The 19,248-nt window shown below is 37.7% G+C and overlaps 1 protein-coding gene across 9 annotated transcripts in view; it reads left to right on the top strand.

The window, feature by feature from the left end:
* Positions 1-19,248, top strand: part of Zmynd8 (Zinc finger MYND-type containing 8) — a 427,013-nt gene that overhangs the window by 293,665 nt on the left and 114,100 nt on the right. For all 9 annotated transcript variants that reach the window (XM_071675758.1, XM_071675755.1, XM_071675759.1 and 6 more), the window contains one exon: positions 19,036-19,211. In XM_071675758.1, the coding sequence (XP_071531859.1) occupies positions 19,036-19,211 (176 nt within the window). The remainder of the gene's footprint in view (positions 1-19,035; positions 19,212-19,248) is intronic.

A 19,248-nucleotide genomic window follows, 5' to 3' on the forward strand; every position in this document is an offset into this window, starting at 1 on the left:
AGGGCCTGAGGGGAAAGTTAGGGATGGAACATGATTTGAGGCAAGACTGATGTATATTATTAGTATTATTATGAATGGTGGTGGTCAGGTCTAATTTAGAGGTTGTTAAGGATGACCTGGAGAGTTGTTATTAATGAGGAAAGGGAAGGGTCCCATCATTGTGCCTTGTGGGACACCACTACTTTGGGGATGGAAGAGTACAGTTTGGTGACTCTTGCTGTGGAAGTAGAAGTCATGAATTGAGACTTCTCTGCAGTGTAGTTTTGATAGTTTTACTAATAAGTGTTATGGTTGACTAGGTCAGAAGCGCTGGTAAAGTCAATGAAGTTTAGAGCCACATAGGTTGCAATAGACAATGACTTGGAAGCTGACAAGGTAGTGGTTGGTAAAGGACTTCTTATTACCTGATTGTTAAGTCATTGGAACTTGTAATACCTGTATAAGTCCAGTTAAGTATGGATATTTCACAAAGTAAGCTGGGAATTGTGGTGTTGACAGGGTGTTGTAACTTACTGAGAGTTTGTTTACTTACTAATGGAGATACTTATGAAGTCTCTAAATCATCAAAGCATTTTGACTCTTGAAAGAAGACAGTGATGATGGTGCATAGTGGATTTAGCTTGTTCAAGGAAGACCTTCCTGTACCGTTGCATAAGTGAGTAGATGGATTTAGTTAAGCACTTTACTTCAAGGCTGTGTAGCCATCTGGTTATATGTTGTACTTATTTGGAGTATTGAGGTTGGAAGGTATGCTGAGAAGTATCTGGGGTGAAGAGTGGGGAGTCCTTTGAAGATGGTGATAAAGTGGACGTAAAGTTGAACTGCTTTGTTATTGAAGAGGTGATTGATGCAGGAAAATGGGGTAGTTTTCTTGTTCAGACTGCCCACTGCTTTGTTACCCATACTGTTGGCTGTTTTTAGACTGTTTCAGGTGTTGCAGTTTAGTAGGGTAATGGGATTTCTTCTCATCACATAGGCAAATTTTTGTGTACCTTGTTACAGAAGGCCTTGTAGAGGTCATTGTTTTTGAGGTAGAATGACTTGTCGTACTTGTGCATTATTCTCATTGGGAATTCTGTGTCAAGGCCATGTCAGCTGGGGTAAGTCTAACAGATTTCTCAGGGAAGGAGTAATTGTTGGCTTCTGGGATGATACTGATGTAAGTGTTCCTTTTAGTGTGCTAGGTCATGTCCGAAGTGATATGTCGTTGGAATGGTTGCACTTCAGTCCAGGGATACCAAACAGTCTACTGTCCAAAATAATGTATTGTTGGAATGGTAACATGTGTATACTCAGACACTGGGTCATCATTGTAGTTAGGGGCCATAAAGATGAAACATTTATTGCAGCCAATAGGTGGCACTGTTTCTGGGTGTTGGTACTGATCTGCCATGTTGGTTAGATTAAGGTCAAGTGTTCTTGTGTTTGGGGAAAATCTGCAACTTATGTTAGTAACAGTTGCTTGTGTATATTTATGGTGTCAGTTTCATTTGAATTCCCACACAACACCAGCTTTGCACATTGATAACTAGTACTGAGGTTATGATAAGATGGTTTACCGTTGCATCTCCACAGGGGAAGCAGGGCATGCATGGCTCCTTTTTCTGTTACAGCTACATGCCTGGTAGGGTTTTCAGGCCCCCTTCCCTTGTCGACACCTGTGACATGCAGGGAATACTGGGGAAGTATTCTTTCTCCCTTATCCCTGACAAGAAAGAGAAAACGTTTTGAAATTAGGTTAGTAGTTTAAGAAAAACAAGAGAACAAAAGGGAACATCAATGATGAGGAAAAATTGGGAGTAGTAACAGGTAGAGATGAATTGAAGAGGATTAGAAGGATTGTTAGATGCATTTAATGATTGAGTAGCAGATGTGGGGTAATTGCATCAGAGTGGTATGGTTAGTGAGAGTCATGGCAAGGGGTTTGGTGGAAAGAGAAGAGATGACATAATGCTTTGCTTAAATGTGGCAATAAGGCTGGATTGGATGGATTTTGCAGTTGAATTGCGTAAGAAAAGGGGCAAGTGTGTTGTTGACTGGCTTGTTAGGATTTTATGGGATTTTGGGGAAGTGCTTAAGGGTTGGTGAAATGCCTTTATAGTGCATTTGTGTAAAGGCAAATGTAAAGGCTCCTTCCGTTTGGAGGCCACTCTCCACTTGATGTCAGGGTAAGGTAGTTTCCTTCTAGAGTGGAAAGGCCTTTGATGATACTTCATTCCTTTTTGTTCACTGATGATGACAATACACAGACTATTGAATGACTTGTTTGGGGTAGTCCCACAAGCAGGGAGTGTTTGGGAATCCTCGTAACATATATTGGTTCTTATGGTATTTAGAAACTTGAGTTCTTATTATTTTGCTTGCTGAAAATATTTCATCATTCAATCCAGTAACCCAGAAGCTTGCAGAATAATGCATTCATTGGATGTCATTGGTACAAATAAGAACACAAATCATTAGGATGTACAAAACATCATATGTTTTTTGTGCTCAGGGAATTGCCAGTATGAATGACTAATGAATGAATGACTAATTCTCATTTTCCAGTTTGAAGATCTGGGTTTCAGTCCTTTAGTAGACATAGTTTGTTGATTGATTCTAGTTGTTTGCTTAAGGCTTGATTGTTGCTATTTCAAAAACTTGCAGACCACCAAGTACTTTATTATTGAGGTTGGTACTCAGCATAACTGTGGAGTTTACTCATCATTTAGCATAACTGTGGAGTTTACTCATCATTTAAGTTCATAAAGTTGTTTTACAATCCATAGAAATTTCTTTAGTCTTTAGTTTATCATGATTGATAAGAACAAAAATAGTAAATTTTGATAAGAAAAGAGGGAATTGTTTCCTGGCCAGCATGAAACAATATAATTGATTTAGATGCCATGTCTCTTTGTTATTGCTGAATCTGTCGTATGTCTTGACAGAGTTCCAGATACATTGGTTCATTATATTGCAAGTAGCCTTCCAGTTGTCTGAATGGAAGTACAAGTTTGAGGAAAATGATTTACATTGTACTGGGTTTTCAGAGATAACATACACTTCTGGTCTGGGAGCCATAGTATCTATGCCAGGTGTTCTCTGTATTAATTGTTCTGTCACAGATGAAGGTGTAAGGTGTCGTGTGATCCTTGTGTTAGATCTAATGACCAGAAAGACACTTACTGACATTCAAATTTGAGCGAGAATAGAGAAAGAAAGTTGTGGGAGGAACATTGGTTACATGAACTGGGAAGATTTATTTTTATGAAAACAGCTGAAAGGTGCAGTGTCTTGTGTGCATAGAAAACATAGCTCTTTCAAAAGAATACAGCATAAGGTGATATGACTCTTCACAAAGCAATGTATGACTAGTACAAGGAAATTCAAAAGCAGGTATTTTGAAGGATGTGAAAAATAGACATTGGAAACAGCAGTATGGTTTAACCGATCTTGGAAGATCTTAAACTGCAATTTGTAGTGCATCAAATGAATTCTCACTGACCCTTGTGAAAAACAAATAATTTAGAGATGGGGGATTTGTGAAACTGAGCAATTGAGGATGACAAAATGACAAAAAGTTGTGAAAGTTTATTACTTTCTCCTGTTTGGAGAGAAAGGGAATTGATAGAAATGAATGTGCTTCTTCCTAGCTGAAGTGTATCATGAAAAAAGTTAATACATTGTTTATCATAAGTTATGGAAGAAAGCACAGATATGAGAGACATTGTCAGTAAGTGATCTCGTTTCATAGTGATGAAAAAGACTTCTCACTCTATGAAAACACTAAAGATGAAATCTGTGGATGGTACAAAAATCTTGTACATTTATGCAACATTTCTCTGTTTTTAATGAGTATGGAGACTTTCAGAAGTGTTCCTGAATTATCAGTGGTGCATAAGTAAGAAAATAGAATGATTTGTATCACCTGTCCCTTCATTATTCACAAGAAAGTATTTTGTGGGAAGTTTTTGAAGGTGAATGACATCATGGGTAATGCTGTTAACAGTAAGCATCATAAGAGGTGGTAACAAAGTTCAGATATGAAATGCATGTGTTTATTAGAAATTGGTGCTAAATTTAGTGATATAAAGTTTCACTCAGAATTAAGTGACTGAATGCAAAAAAATTTCTTAATTCTTTTTTTCATCATGGAAAAAATTCTCCACTATCTCCCAAGTAAGCAGATTTCCAACCCACAGTAATACCACCATCAACTGCACAATATAACCTTTTCTTCCTGATATTCTTGACAGATATGACTGCTCATTTGAATATGCTGACTGTCAGACTGAAAGGGAGGCAGCAGAATGTCTCCCTACTGGTGGGATTTATTGAAGCTTTCTGAAGGAAACTACATCTATTTAGTATGGATGTCTTGAAGAATGATCTTAAGTCACTTTTCTTCCTGTTGCATGGCAGACTTTTCATCCTTTGCAGAAAAAAAAAGTTAGAAAGCTTCTACTGAGTTTGTAGAAAGATTTCGTCTTTGGCAGTTTAAAGCCAAGTCCTGAATTATTTAACAACCCCATGGAAATTACAGTTGAAACAGTCATCAGGGCTAGGGCACAGAGCTCACTTGAGGAAAATCTCATTGTAAGGAGTACGTTGTGTGAGTTACGTGTTGTCAAGCGTTATGTATGACAAGGAGATATTGTATGTTTGTGGACAAAATGCCAGAAGTCCTCATGTGGATGAGGTAGAAAAAAGACAGCTACATGAGTCAGAGTAGTGCTACTTGACAGCCACTGAAGTGCTGGCTGACTACACAGCTATCACTAACCCTCCTGATATCAGGGTGGGTAGAACCAGTAAAATATGCCCTGGTTGAAGGCTGCCTACCAACTGCTACATATGTATATGTACATATATACATACATACATATGCACATTATGTATAGTGCCTGCCAATGAAGTTGATGCAAGGGGACTGCAGCACATCCATCAAGGATAAACATGAAATAAAACCATGAGAACGGTGTATTCACCACCAACTAGTACACAGTTGGTTTCCTTTTCTTCTTTAAACATTCTGGAAATGACCAGGAACTGAATCAGTAAGGTTCTGAAGTCATTTAGGGTCCATCTTTGCTCATATTTCATGAATGGCCACCTCCAGCTTAGTCAGCGACAAAGTATCCCTGTTATGTAATTTCATTTTCACAAGTGCCCTTAGGTTTACTATTAGATTTAAATGCAGTAGACAAATGCTGTACATAAATGCTGTACATAGTCCTTGAGCCAATGAGTGATGAATTTGGCAGTGTGGCAGGGAGCCTCATCCTGCATGAGTGCTTTGGTCTTGTGCTTTTTGAACAAATGTGGAAGATGGTCATGCAGTAGTTTGAAGTAACTATGTCAGTTCATAGCTTCATCTTGTGGTAACACTACAAGATCCCCTACACCATAACTGAAACTTCCCAGCACCATAAGTGAAGTAGGGAACTTTACAGTGCATGCAGTGTATATGAAGTCTAATGGGTTATAGCCTGGTTGCCTATACACATGCTTACCATGCCCATATGTCACAGAAGGGGTGGATTCTTCACTCCATAAGACTTCTTGTAAAAGTGGACAATTTCTTCTGGTGCCTACAGGATCCAGTACCTTAGGTCCTCGTGTAAGCAGCACGACATTGTCTATACCAACACATCTCTGAGCAGTCTAGTAATTTTTTCTTTTTATTCTTTTGCACTCAAGCATGGATCTGCATCCACTTGACATTCAAGAATTGAAAACATTCAGAGTGTATGGAGTGGTTTTTTTGACCTTCCAAGGGCATTTCTTATGGGTCGGTGTTGCAGCTATCATTAAATTTTGTCATCTGTCTCAAGCTCACATCTGTAATATTACAAATTTCCCTAAGTGGTTTATTTTCCATATAAAGTGCAACAATAGAACCTATTTTATCACTTGTGAGATGATTATATCCAACCATAGTAGGTGATAGAGGTACGAAAAGGGAAAAAACGATGAAAATCCAGGGCATAAGTGGGGGGCACAACAGAACACTCCCACCTTCTACAACTGATAAACTGCCACTGAGGTGGGCTCATATGGTATGTTGGTATGTCGCATAGTTATCAGTGCTCACTGTAAGTCACCTACATCACTAGTTGACACCAACACTATTTTAGGTGGGGTAATGTGATTTATGTCAATATTATTGGTGCCAGCTTGCTCATGCCAACTTCATTGGCAGGCACTGGAGACCAGTTGGAGATGGAAGGATGGAGTGAAAAAGATTTTGAATGGTTGGGGCCTGAATATGCAGTAGGGTGAAAGGCGTATGGGGAATAGAGTGAATTGGAATGATGTGGTATACCAGGGTTAATGTTCCATCAGTGGACTGAACCAGTGCATATGAAATGTCTGGAGTAAACCATGGTAAGGTCTGTGGAGCCTGGATGTGGATAGGGAGCAGTGGTATCAGTGCATTTCTCATGACAGCTAGAGAATGAGTATGCTGCATATAGGTATTAATGAGAGGGCCTTGATTAGAGCACTTGGTTGCCTATGCCATTCAAGCTAAATTTAAAGGAAGAATGATGGATACAAGTGTACAAACTAATTTCGTTTTAACTTACTGCTTTTGTGTTTCTCAGTTACAGTTCATACTTAGTTCACTGACACATTTATAGAATATATTTTCATAAAATAAATATTGCATTTGTTTATTAAGACTGCAATATGCTTTTTATTTCTTTTATTAGGAATGTAGATATCTTGGCACATGAGGGACATTGTTATAGCACATCAGTTGTGAAGCATTGATTTAGTGAATGTGGATTACAAGGATCACCTCTTGCCATACATCCCCCACTGCTTCCACCAGGGAAATTATACTCCATGTTGGGGGCTTTTTCATGGCTATATAAGTTATGTTAGTTCACTTGTTTCTACTTACACATTAAGTGTAATTATTTTATAAACAAAGGTAAGAGTCATTATTAAACTTGCCTCTCTCTTGCTCCTTTAGCCACTTCTTGCCAAGGGTTCTCTGCAATAACTGCAGCAACATACCATGTTACTGTAAGGTGTGGTAGCTCATTTCTTTTGTACATATCCTCTATATGTATTTATATTTCTCTCTTTTATTGATGGAAAACAATGAAACTGAAGATCTTGATTTTTCTGTCCAAATTGTGAGCAAATTCCTGTAGGTCAGTTGCTTAACTTCATCCGGAGAAGAATGGGATATAAAGGGTTAACCAAGCATTTTGCTAACTGATGTACTGTTGTATTTTTTTAATAGATTTGATGATGCAGGAAAATTGTGATTAATTTTGGTTACGTCACCATGGCAGTTTCATATGTTTATAGATGGGGTGTTGAGTCAGATGCTGTTTGCTGATGATACTGCACTGGTAACAGATTTGGGTGAGAACCAGAGTTTGGTGACTCAGTTTAGGAGTATGTGAAAGGAGAAATTTGAAAGTAAATGTAAATAAAAGCAAGATTATTAGGTTTAGTGAGGCAGAGATACAGTTTAGTTGGAGTGTGAGTTTGGGTGGAGAGAATTTGGAAGTGAGATGTTTTAGATATCTCAGAATGGACATGGCAGCAAATGGAACCATGGATGTGGAAGTGAGTCTAGGATGTATGAGGAGAGGTGAATTTTCTAGGAGCACTGAGGAGAGCCATAGGATGTGTGCTGAGGTTATGTTTCTAGGAGCACTGAGGAATATGGGTAAAGAGAGGTTATTATGAGGGGGAGTGAAAATAGGTAAGTTTGAAGATATGATAGTCCCAGCAGTGTTGTATGGATGCAAGGCATGGGCTATAGATAGGGATGTGCAGAGGATGGTGGTGTTGGAAATGAAATGTGTCAGGACAATGTGTAGTGTGAGGTTGTTTGATCCAGTGAGTGATAAAATGGTAAGAGAGAGGTGTGGTGATAAGAAGGATATGGTTAATAGAGCTTAAGAGGGTGTGCTCATATGGTTTGGACATATGGAGAGAATAAGCAAGGAGAATCTGGAAAGAAGATAAATGTGTTGGAAGTGGGGGGTAAAGGAGAAGGGGGAACCAAACTGGAGGTGGAAAGATGTAGGAAAAAGTATTTTGAGTGGTCGGTGCTTGATCATGCAGTAGGGTGAAAGTTGTGCATGGTATAGTGTAAATTGGAATGATGTTGGATATAGGGAGTGACATATGAAGTGGCTGGGGGAAACCAGAAAGTTCTGTGTGGCCTAGTTGTGGATAGGAAGCTGTGCTTTGCATGAATTGCACATGAGAGCTAGAGAATGGATGTGAGTGAGTGCAGCTTGTCTTCTGTTTGTAGTGCTGCTTTGCTGATGTGGGAAATGGTAGACAAGTATGAAGTAAAGGAAAAATAATTGTGGTTAATGTCCCATTGTTTGAGGAGTGGGAACTGGTGGGGTAGCCTTAAGCACTTTTACAAATAACAAATGTATATTGTTTATTAGATGTATTTGTATGGAAAGATAGTGATAACTTGATTGATTGAAGGTGACTCATCCTTCCTGGTACTAAAGAATTGAGTGTGTCCCTTTTTTTTTTTTTTTTTTCCTGGGATGGCATGGGGAGTTGAAGCCCTAATCAAGGCCATCCCATTAATGCTATGTGAGGTAGGGGAGAAAGAACTCTACCTCCATATTCCCTCTGTGTCGTAGGAGGCATCTAAAAGGGAAGGTAGAGAGGGGCTGGAAATCATCTTCCCCTCCAGTTTTAACTTTTCCAAGAGAAGGAACAGAGAAGGGGGCCAAGTGAGGCTCAGTCCTTTGTTCTTGACGCTACCTCGCTAACACGTGAAATGTGAAATGTCTGAGGTAAAGCATGGAAAGGTCTGTGGGGCCTGGATGTGGATAGGGAGCTGTGGTTTCAGTGCATTACACATGACAGCTAGAGACTGAGTGTAAATGAATGTGGCCTTTTTGTCTATATTCCTGGTGCTACCTCGCTGAAGCATGGGATAGAGATGCTGTTTCCTGTAGGGCGAGGTAGTGACAGGAATGGATGAAGGCAAGCAAGTATGAATATGTTCTTGTGCATGTATTGATATTTGCGTATGTGTATGTATATGAGCGTATGTATGTGTTTATGTATATATATGTGTATAGGAGTGGATGGGCCATTCTTCATCTGTTTCCACACTGCCTTGCTGATGTGGGAAACAGCTGTTAAGTGTAATAAAAAAAAATATATTTTTTTTGTTTATTTATTTTATTATACTGGATTGCTGTTTTCTGTGTCAGCGATGATTGGAGTAACAAAATTATGTGCAGAGAATCAAGTTTCAGATGTGGTTCCCTTGTGTGGTTAAAGTACAAATAGATCAGGCCTTTTGATTATTTTGAAGTATTTCTAAGTTATTGTGTATTACATTTTTGGGTCAGTATTGATTGAAGAATAATTTTGAGTAATGTTAGGTAATTGGAAATGTATATTTATAACTTCTGAATTTTAAACTGAACTGTGTCTTAAAAGTTTTATTTATTTACAATAGAATATCTTTTGATAATAGGGTTGCTTCCTATTACTGAATCATAACCTGCATTAATGCTGGACTCAGTTTTTTTATTAGATATATATTTGATAGTAAAACAACCTTATCACATTCTGAACATTAGGAATACTTTTTTAATTGTATAACCCTGTAGCTTGCTGGCAACACTACCATCAGTAGCAAGTAAATTGCCTCTTTTGCTGTAGTGAACAGATGTGTTAGATAAACCTCCTGAAATAGTGTCCCAGATGCCACTGAAGAGAGGCAGAGTGCCAAGGGAATGGAAAAAGATGAACATCATCACAGTCTAAAAGAGACCTGCAACAAACACTAATTACAGACTGGTCTTGCTGGTGAATTTGGTCTGTTGTAGGAAAGATAGATAGAAAGCTAATGGTTGAATTTCTAGAGAAGAAAGATAATGTAAGTGAGAGAGCATGGTTTTAGGGAAAAGAGGTCATGTGTAGCAAACCTCCTAGATTTCTGTGAGAAAGTGTGCTGTGTCTTACAGAAAAGGGAAGGCTGATTGGATTGTTTGTGTTTAGACTGTCAGAAAGCATATGACACTGTCCTGCATGGAAGGCTGATAAAGAAGCTAAATCACATGGCAGAAATAAGGGGTGAACTCCTTCACTATATAGAAGATTATTTTGGTGGAATGAAACAAAGGATGCAAATCAGAAGAGCCTTCATGAAATAGGTTGAGTTGACCATCTGAGTGCAACAGGTTTCTGTTCTAGGACAGTTACTGCTCTTGCTCATTGTAAATGACTTGCCTGAAAAGATAGACTCCTACTATGTTTTTGTTTGCAAAGTTTATGAGTTAAGTGAAGAGTGAGGATGATAGTTTCATGTTATAAGGGGACCTAAACAGATTCCAAAGTATTCCTAACACATGGTTGAGCAAATTTAATGTATGAAGATAGAACAAAGTGAAAGAAGTCCGCATTATGATTATCGCCGAGCAGGAAAAAAGCTTTAGGATTGTGTGTGTGAGGACTTGGTAGTTGATGTCATCCCAAACCTATTGCCAGTGTCCCACATCAGGAGAATAAGAAGGGGGCCAAACTGTCTGCTGGCAAATGTTAGAATAGGTTTCAAGTATACAGATAAGGAAATATCTAGCAAGCTGTTCATGTCCTGCATAAGGCCAAAACTAGAGTGTACTTTTCAAGTTTGGTCACTGCACCTAAAGAAGGACAAGGAGCTAATAGAGAAGGTCCAGAGAAAGGCAACAGTGATGGTTCCATAATTATGAGAGCTTGGTTTCAGGGAAAGGCTAGAGGCTTCTGATTTTCCCACCTTGGGAGAGAAGATTGAGGGGTGATCTGACCACAGCCTTTTAAGTTTTTGAGACTGATTGATGATGTAACAACGAACAGTTCTTTGATAGATGTGAGGATAAAGCTGGGAGAGGACATAACATTGAAGCATGTGTTAAGAAGTACTTTTATAACTTTGAAGATTCACATGAAGGAAAATTTTCAAGAGATGGGGTCCTATGAGTGTAAAACTCCAATCCTGTGCAGTATGAATAGGTAATTACTAAAGACATGACCAACTTTTTATAACATACAAAAGAAACTTATTTCTTTATTGAAAAATTTTGATGAGAAATATTAGGGATGTGTAAAGTGAATCAAATTGAGCAGGTTACTGTTAGTCTTGCCACGTGCATTAAAAAAATCTAACCCTAACTCTCCTTCTAAAGGAATTGAAGATTTTTTCTGTATATCTTATTTTTGAGTGAGCCAAATTGCAGCATTTTCTCATTGAAATTAAGGGGTCAAGCCTGGATTATAGATACTTGTGAAAATGTACCTTTGTTTATGATTTTTGAACCATGATGTACACACACATATATATATATATATATATATATATATATATATATATATATATATATGCATGTACGTAACATAAGGCATTTTGCTAAGTTGTTGCAAATATTCATATGACTGATATTTGATAAGGAAAGATTTACAGAGAATCAGTTTGGAGTAATTCAGACATGTTTTACTTTTACAGCAACAGATCAGATTATGCTGTTACCCTTTTGCCGTGAAATTATATTTGTATTTTTTATTTAGTATGCATAAACAGGTAGAGTCTGAGAGTGGTCTGGCTCTCTGATGTGTGGTGCTTGAACTAATGCAAAGTACTCTGTTATAACTTGGGCTCCAGAGCGAGTTGTTTCGTCTAGTCTAATTCATTTTTGGTGTTTGGGTTAACATTTTTTTCATTTTTTATGTGCATGTTTACTGTTTTCCACAGTAACAAGGTAGCACCAGGAACAGACAATGAACAGTCTCTTTTGCTTACATCCATTCTTTAACCATCATGTACATTACACTTAAACCAGAGTCCCCCTATCCACAGCCAGCCCATTAATAGCAAATGCTCCTAATCTGTGTGATATTGTTCTGATTTGCTCTCCTATACATGCTCTACATTTTCTTGTATGTTCAGACCCTAATAAATTAAAGCATCTTCCACTTCTTAACATCCCATCCTTGGCCACCCCTTCCTTGTTTCTTGCACTTTTGACATGTATATTCTCTTAATCAGCCTTTCTTCATTCTTTACATATATCCAAACTTTTAGCACATCTACATAAGTTCTCTCAGCCATATTCCTGTTACTTCCACACTCCTCTCTTACATTTTTATTTACTTGATCATATCCCCCCCCCCACACACACACACACACACACACACACACACACATCACATATTGTCCACATGTATTTTATTACTAACACATTCACCCATCATCTGCACTTTTTTATTTAGGGCCCATACCTTGTACCATACCATTGGGACTGTAGTACCATCAGACATACCCATCTTTTTCTTCACAGATGGTGACTGTTTCAACACACTGTTCATTGCACCCAAATATATGTCACTTTAGCCATACAATGGTTCACTTCCTATAGATTCATAACATTCAAACTCGCATGCAAACTGACTATTCTCATGCTAAACTTGATACATTACTTTTATTCGCATTAGCTTTCAGCTTCATCCTTTGACACTCTCATACTTAGACCCCTAACTTTTGCATTTTCTCATTTGAATCTGCCACCAGAGCTGTATCATTTACAAACAGCAACATAATTACTTTTCAGTCACTAATATTTTGTTGTGTAGTGTTTGAGAAAGAAAATAGTGTGTTTGTACGTTTGTTTTTTCTCTATCTCTTAGTACGTGGAAGCTAGTCAGTGAATGAAAAGAATTGACTTGGAGGTTTAGTCACCAATGTAGCATCATATCTCAAAAGGCTCTTCTAATTTCTTCAGTAGTACTAGAGGAATGTTAAAGCATTTTAAACAATTAACTTATTTAATACTGAGATAACTCAGTCATGTGATTACTGAAAACATTAAATACTGAGGTAACTCAGTCATGTAATTACTGAAATCAGATCCATTAGCTCTTAGGTCTGAGAGTTTTATGTTTCGTCCTCTTTGCAGTAACTTCTTAGTTGTGAAGTTTAGACTATCACTCCCAATTACTCCATATGCCATGGTGCCCCTTTGCAGATTTCTCATGAGCTGTAACTAGTACAACTTCTATCGTTTTAATTGATATATTAGAAATTCCACTGTTGGTATTATTGATGCTAGTTTCTGAGTTATGTAATACAGAGTCCTTTCAGTTATTTACATCATGGGATTATATGATTGAATATAGTTTTGCTTAGCTTATTGCAATAATATTTACTTAGAGCAGTGGAATTTACTGTTATTAGAGTCAGAACTTAGTTATTGTGGTGTGTGCTATGGTAGATTTAGTAATACATTCAATCTTCTCATGAACCCTTCATTTAATGAAAACTAACCCAAAGATCTTGAATAACAGTGTATTTGACTAACGTGTACCCAATTGTTAGAAAATGTGTGTCTGAATGTTCTCTAGAGATGTGGCAGAACATAACTGTGATTAAGGATGTTGAAGAGTGACATTCAGTATCCCATTAACAAGATGCTGAAAGCAGTTGGAAATAATTCAGAGATAGGTTATTATGATTGCAAGCACCTAGCATTTTTTATTTCTGTCAAACAGAGGGCCTTGTACTACATTTTCTGGTCAAAACCTCCTGATTATTTAGGGTATAAGGCATTTGCTTATGGAGATTATGTTTTGTCACCAATGTTTTATAATATTGAAAACTAGTTTACCAAAAGTTTTAATCTTCTTGACTGTTTTGTAATTCTTTAACAGTGACAATGCCTGGGCATTGGTGCCAGCATCAAGGACATACCTATTGAGAGAAAAAAGCTTTATTAGCTTTTTGGTGACTAACAGAAAAAAGAATAATTATATGGTTGGCAACAAATTTAGTCATTCATTGGCATATTCATATTCCTAGGCTCACGAAAATTGTATATCAGTAACCAGAGCACCTTTGTATGGCAAAGATATATAAAGCTCAATATAAGCTCTACTATAGCATGAATGTTAGTTTTCTTTTAAAAAGACAACATGCTATGTTTATTGTATATATGAAAGAAACCACAATTGATATTTTTGTTTGTGTAAGGCTGATTACAATGAGTTATTAGAGATCATAGACTCCGTGGTGGTCTTCTGTGGTATAGCATTTAGCATCCCAGACCAAGACACATTCATGGGCTGCCAGGAGTCGAGCACATTGGTTCGAATCCTGGTTGTGGCTGTCAGTCCATAGTCAACCCCAGCTGTTCATCCTCAGATATATACATAAATGCCTATACACACTCACATACATATCAACATAAACACATAAACATACATATACACAGACTTATACATATATACACATTGTTCCAATTCGTTCTATTCCTTGCATGCCTCTCACCCTCCTGTATATTCAGGCCCTGATTGCTCAAAATCTTTTTCACTCCATCCTTACACCTCCAATTTGGTCTTCCGCTTCTTGTTCCCTCCACCTCTGACACATATATCGTCTTTGTCAACCTTTTCATACATATTTGTCATTTCCTGCACTAGAACCGTAGTATCAAGAACAGAGGACTGAGCCTCAGAGGGAAAATCCTCACTTTGCCCCCTTCTCTTTTCCTTTTTTTGGAAAAGTTAAAACTGGAGGGGAGGATTTCCAGCCCCACACTCCTACCCCCTTTAGTTGCTTTCTATGACACAGGGATAATATATACATTTGAGAGAGAGATAAATAGATTTGCATAACCAGCTGCTCTCCTGGTAGGATTCAGAATCTCTTTTTATCAAAATGTTTGGTAATGTTCAAGTCTGTCCCTGTAGAAGAAATGCTTCTGAAAAATGGTTTGCGGATATGTGGCTGTATTTGCATAGAAATAGCCCTGCATTTTAGAAATAATTTATTATTTAAGGATTGACACTGAAATGTGTAGACTTAGTTTAGATTTATGAAACAGTTAGCATTATTCTTTTAAAGACATTGGAAGGTTTTGTCCTAAATGGTTGATGTTTTCTGTAATGCAAGGACTTTTTGTAAAATTTTCAAAATTAATAATTTCGGGGAAATTGACCAATCCTCTAACTGTATTATCATGGCAGATTTATCCTGATTGTTCTCTCTTTTTGTCTAGTGTTAGATAGAGCTATTATTCTCTCTTTCTTATCTTGAACTTTATTGTCATTTATGTTGGGAGGGGGGATTGTTGCACCTTGTTTGGAATTAATTTTATAGAATTGGGATCACCAACCCCACTGGCAAAAGGCAGGGATGTTCCTGAAATTTACCCAGGGCATAATATTCAAGCAACATACAGTTGAATAGTGTGATGAAGAAAGATAGGGTTGTTTTACCTCTCTGCAACAGGAGACGTGCCAAATTTTCCATTTTGTGTTATAGTTATGGAACACTTATTGACAGCTGTGGATTGTCAGACAATTGGAATTGATATCTAGTCATCTGTTCCATCATCTTATTTATTTTTGTTGGCCCCAAGGTTATTCTACTAGAAGACTGTTTTGATTTCTTTGTTTTCCCAAATCTTTTTACATTGCTAGTTTTAATAGCTAAAAAGATTTATGAATGCATGTGTTCTATGGACATTCTGTCCGGTGTTTCACTCACCTGTTGGAGTTACTGTTGTGGTTAGATTATTTCTATGTTAAGGTTTGCTGGATTGTAGAGTATCCTCTTCAAGAGAATATCAGGTGATTACTTCAACTTATTTAGAATTTTTATAGTCAGTTTTGTAAAAAAGCTGCATTTCAATATGTCAGGAACATACTTTCCTTGCCTCCCTCTCCAACTAGTGAGAGATAGAAATTGGCTTCAGCCATGCTAATAAGGTAATGTCTTGAAATTATGGTAACTTTGGATCTGCAATATAATAATAGTGAAAGAAATTGAATGTTAATCCCCCATGTAACCTGCACCCATACTACATTGGCATTCAAAGGAAATTAATATTGAGAAATCAACATATGGCATATTGGGTGAGGAAATACCTGTAGATCATTATAAAAGACAAAAGAGCACCATTTATATATATGTTTATTGCTTTTTACCACAGGCAGATGCATTACTAATGTGTGAAACATGTGTCAGTAGAATTGAAGCAAGTAATTCACTTATGCTCTTTGTCATACATAGAAGAGTTTAAATGGAAGAATGAATAATAGATTTTTATAATCTTTTGTTTTTAAAAGCTCATGTGTCATCTCCTGTCTTGAAGCTTTTATACAAATATAACTTTCTCTTTGCAAGATTTTATTATCATATGGTTTTATGTAAGCATCAACTGCTTGAATGAATTTTAGTGTGGCAAATGCAGAAATTGACAGTTTGTGACCAAGGGGCACAACGTATGCTACTAAGAAGTATTAGTTGCTGAAACAGTCTGTATGTTCTGCAGACTTGATTGTACAGCATAGATGAAACCATAAGGAAAAGCTGATACCTTTGTAAGTGGTTTGTATAATATTCTAATGTATGATATGTAGTTACAAGTATTTCTAATTTTTTGCTGTACTGTAACTCTTGAGTTGTAGAAATTTTGTTTTTATTATTTGTATAATAAGGAGACCAGCTGGATAAATGGGGGTGACAGTGAGGAAAGCAGATAGCAAAGTGGTAAAAGGCAAATAAGATATGAAAGGAAGTGGTTAGTGTATGTTTAGGAAGAGGTGAGGCGTGGAGTGAGAGAGTTGTGGGGTTAGTTAAGAGAGGAGGTTGAAGAAGCTTTGCATGAGTTGAAATGTTATTAAGTATCAGGAGTGGATGAGATTGAGTTTCTTAAGAAGTGGAGGAATGTTGTTGGTGAGTCAGGCTGTTTAGTATTTGTATAGCTCAAGTTGAGTTGCCTGAAAACTAGTAGAGTGCATATTTAGTGACCTAATATAAAAGAGGGAACAGAAAAGAATGTTGAAATTATTTACATATTTATTATTCTTAATCTCCGTTTCCCACATCAGCAAGGTAGAGCCAGGAAAGAGATGAAGAATGGCTCATCCACTTGTATACACACACACACACACATATATATATATATATTTTTTATTCATACTATTTGCCATTTCCCACATTAGTGAGGTAGTGCTAAGAATAGAGGACAGAGCCTTTAAGGGAATATCCTCACTTGGCCCCCTTCTCTGCTCCCCTTTTGGAAAATTAAAAAAAACGAGAGGGAAGGATTTTTAGCCCCCTGCCCATACTTGCATGTACATATGTATATATCATCATATACACATACACAGACATATACATATATACACATGCACGTATATATTTTTTTCATACATATTTGTCATTTCCTGTGTTAGTGAGGTAGCGTTAAGAACAGAGGACTGAGCCTTAGAGAGAATATCCTCACCTATCCCCCTTCTCCGTTCCTTCCGTTGGAAAATTAAAAAGAATGGGAGGGGAGGATTTTTAGTTGCCTTCTATGACACGCAGGGAATACGTGGGAAGTATTCTTTCTCCCCTATCCCCAGGGATAATAAAGATGTATATAAGTATAAATTTCTCGAGTGTACATGGTAAGGCTTACGGGAGAGTTCTACTTTAGAGGGTGGGGTTATGCACAGAGCAGCTGTTGGGAGAAACAGTATGGTTTCGGAAGAAGTAAAGGATGTGTACTTGGTGTTTGCTTCTAAGAATGTGTTTGAAATATTCATGGAAAGAGTAAGTGCCTTGTATGTGGCATATATGTGTATGTAGATAAAACTCCAACTCCAGCTCATGATACAGAATACAGAAATATCCTTGGAAAGTTCCTAAGTGCAGTGAGTCTTTACTGGAAGGGTAGGGCATGTGTGCGAGTAGGAAGGAAGGAAAATGATTGGTTCTCTGAAAATAGGCATATATCTCTGTCAAGGATGTATGATGTCACCTTCATTGTTTAATTTATTTTTGTATGGGGTGGGGCATTATTATACTGTACCTGCTTGTGGTTATGCCATGACTGAAGAGTTTCCTTTGGCAAGGTAGTTTCAGTGAAATACAATCTTGTCAAAGAACTAATCTTTCCAAAGGAGGCCTTTCTTTCCCTACTGCAGATTGTAGCACAGCCTTGAAGCTTCAGGAGCCCCTGGAGAAGGGGTCCTGGGGTTATATAATGATAATAATGGGTGGTGAGGGATGTAAATGCAAGGGTCTTCAGACAAGGAGTAGGCCTGCAATATGCTGGGATCCTTTACTATTTGCTAATGACAGTGCTTTAGTGGCAGACTCCAGAGACTAGTGACAAGAGTGTATGAGAGAGTGCAAGAAAGAAATTAAACATTTTTGTGAATAAAAGTAAGGAAATTAGGTACAGATGTGGGATGAGATAGTACAGTTTGAATGCAAGTTTAAACGTGTAAGACCACAGGGAAGGGAAATGCTTTAAGGACTAAAGAGGGTATCTCAAAGTGGATAGATCCATGGAGGCTGAAGTGAGGGATGAGGTCCTGGGTGCATTTAGGGCTGTATGGAAAGGTCAGTGTCTGTAAGGGCAAAGATGGGAATATTCAAAAGCATTACAATCCTTACAGTTTTGCATGGCTGCATGCTTTGGGCTTTGGATGTAAAGGAAAGGTAGATGGTAGATATGCTGGAAATGAAATGCCTGAGGATGAACTTGCCACATGGTAGGTTGTGTGTATATAGGTAATGTCATTGTCATGGAGAGTTGTAGAAGGTCATGTGATTAGAAGGACCAACCAGAGTTGTTGATATTGTTTTGGCATATTGAGAAGGCAAGTGGAAAACGACCTAACAATGAGGATCAGTGTGCCAGAAGTAGAGGGAGCAAGGGGGAAGGGGAGACTGAAGAAAATGGAAGGTTTAATGGTTCAGAATTTTGGAAAAAATTTTATTCATATAAATGTGGTATCCAGTATCTTTGTATTCTGCCCTTCTCCCACTGTCTGTACTTTTAGCTTAGTTGTACTTTTTTTCATGAAATCTCTTATGCACCCAAGTCTTTGTCTGTCTCTCTCCTCAACCAAAATGATTTTCTTTCCATTAAATATCTTTTTGGGTTCTTTACTGCATAATGTGGTTTTGCACATGGTATGATCCTATTAGTTCTCGTGTACTGTAGGTCAGTAGTGTGCTTTGGGGTGTTGAGTGTATTCTCATAGCTAATTTTGTTTTCTTCATCCTTTCAGGACTACCAGAATGATAACTACTGTTGGGAATGTCATCGGGAAGGAGTATTTATCTGTTGTGAAATGTGTCCGAGAGTTTTCCACCTAAAGTGCGCTGGAATGGAGAAAGAACCAGAGGAAGATTGGGCGTGTAGTGAGTGCCATGCAGTAATGCAGGCAGAAAATATTGAAAATAGGCGAGTTCTTTGACCTGCTTTTTTATATTTTTGTTGG

Source organism: Panulirus ornatus, chromosome 21, assembly GCF_036320965.1.
Source record: "Panulirus ornatus isolate Po-2019 chromosome 21, ASM3632096v1, whole genome shotgun sequence".
NCBI lineage: Eukaryota > Metazoa > Arthropoda > Malacostraca > Decapoda > Palinuridae > Panulirus > Panulirus ornatus.